Here is a 1364-nt window from a genome sequence, read left to right as displayed (position 1 = left end):
AGGGGCTGCGGGTGGGGCCGGGCCGTGGCCGAGTGGAGCAGAGCACCGGGCGACGCGGGTCGGGGTCCTGCGCGCCCCGGCAGGCTGCACGTTACCGGCCCCTGGATTGGGGCCAGTCTGGAGGCAGTTTCTGCATATCCGGATTGTGCCCCTGCCATGGCTGCCCTCCTGCGCTGCCCATTCCCTTGCGGCTTGGCCCGGCTCCTGTGCTCAGTGTCAGACCTCACCTTGCCTTCCACGTGGCAGCCGTGGGGCCAGCCCTGGGTCCCCCGGGATGGCTCTGCCCCACGTCACCCGGAGCCTCTCGCGAGCCGAGCGGGGACCTCCGTGCCAAGGCCGGCTCCCGCCTGCGCTGGCTGAAGGGGTCCAGCTTAGCTCAGGGTTACAGCCCCCCAGCGGGGCAGGCGGCTCGTGGCTGCGCCCGCAGGGAACGGCAGCAGTGACCCCAGGGGCGTGGGCGGCACATGGGGAAGAGCCTGCGTAAACTGGGCAGCCCCCCGGCCGCAGGCAGCAGGTCTTCCCCAGCGCGGGGTCTGCGGGCGGGCGGGCACGGGGAGCCGGGTGCAGCCCTCACGCCCGCCCGGGCCGCGCTTTCCCCTGCAGCCGTGTGGAACTTCCCGGGCTCCAACGCGCATCACCTGCCGCTGCAGATTGGGGAGGCCGTGCACATCCTGCAGGTGTTGGAGGGTGAGTGCGGGGGTCGGGGGCGGCCCTGGGCACCCCAGGCAGCTGCGTGCATTCTCCTGCTGGGCACGGAGGGGCCTGGACCCCGCGGCGCCCCGCCGGGGAGGGGCTGCCGCAGCCCAAGCCCGTCTCTCACTGCCTGTCTCCCTTCCAGGCTGGTACCGAGGGTATTCGCTCAGGAACCGGGCTGCCCAGGTAAGGGTGCTGCTTCGCACCCCCCCCGGCCTTGTGCTCCTGTCCTGCCTGGGGTCCTTGCTGTCCTGAGCAGTGCGGCCCCCCCATGGGCCGGGGCAGGCACCGACACGTGGGGCATGGAGAAAAGCTCCCCCCGTGCCCCTTGCAGGGCAGCTGTGCTGACGGCCCCTCCTCTCCGCAGGGCATCTTCCCAGTCTCGCTCATCCACCTCAAGGGCGCCCATGTGGAACGGAGGGGGTAGGTACCGGGCTGCCCGCGTGCGGGTGCCTTGAAGTGCTGGGGACCATCGGGAGGCTCCACGCCAGCCCCTGGCCATGGGGTCATTGGTGGGTGGTCCCCCCGGGAGACGCAGGGTTTTGAGAAGGGGGTGCAGGGTGGGGCGCAGTCGCATGCACAGCCAACATGGCTCCAGTCAGAGCGAAACCGGGAGCCGTGCTGGTACGGGACGGGCCCCCCACTCCCTTACGTGGTGCAAGAGCAAACCA

At 71.3% G+C, this 1364-nt stretch overlaps 1 protein-coding gene across 1 annotated transcript in view; it reads left to right on the top strand.

Annotated features, from left to right (window-relative positions):
* Nucleotides 1–1364, top strand: part of LOC109291034 (dedicator of cytokinesis protein 2-like) — a 57369-nt gene that overhangs the window by 6609 nt on the left and 49396 nt on the right. Inside the window, exons 2-4 of the mRNA XM_019507911.1 lie at nt 604–687; nt 839–879; nt 1061–1116. Coding sequence (XP_019363456.1) covers nt 604–687; nt 839–879; nt 1061–1116 — 181 coding nt within the window. The remainder of the gene's footprint in view (nt 1–603; nt 688–838; nt 880–1060; nt 1117–1364) is intronic.

Source organism: Gavialis gangeticus, unplaced genomic scaffold, assembly GCF_001723915.1.
Source record: "Gavialis gangeticus isolate Ggan-Ray unplaced genomic scaffold, GavGan_comp1, whole genome shotgun sequence".
NCBI lineage: Eukaryota > Metazoa > Chordata > Crocodylia > Gavialidae > Gavialis > Gavialis gangeticus.
This window is presented reverse-complemented; position numbering and strand designations above follow the sequence as displayed.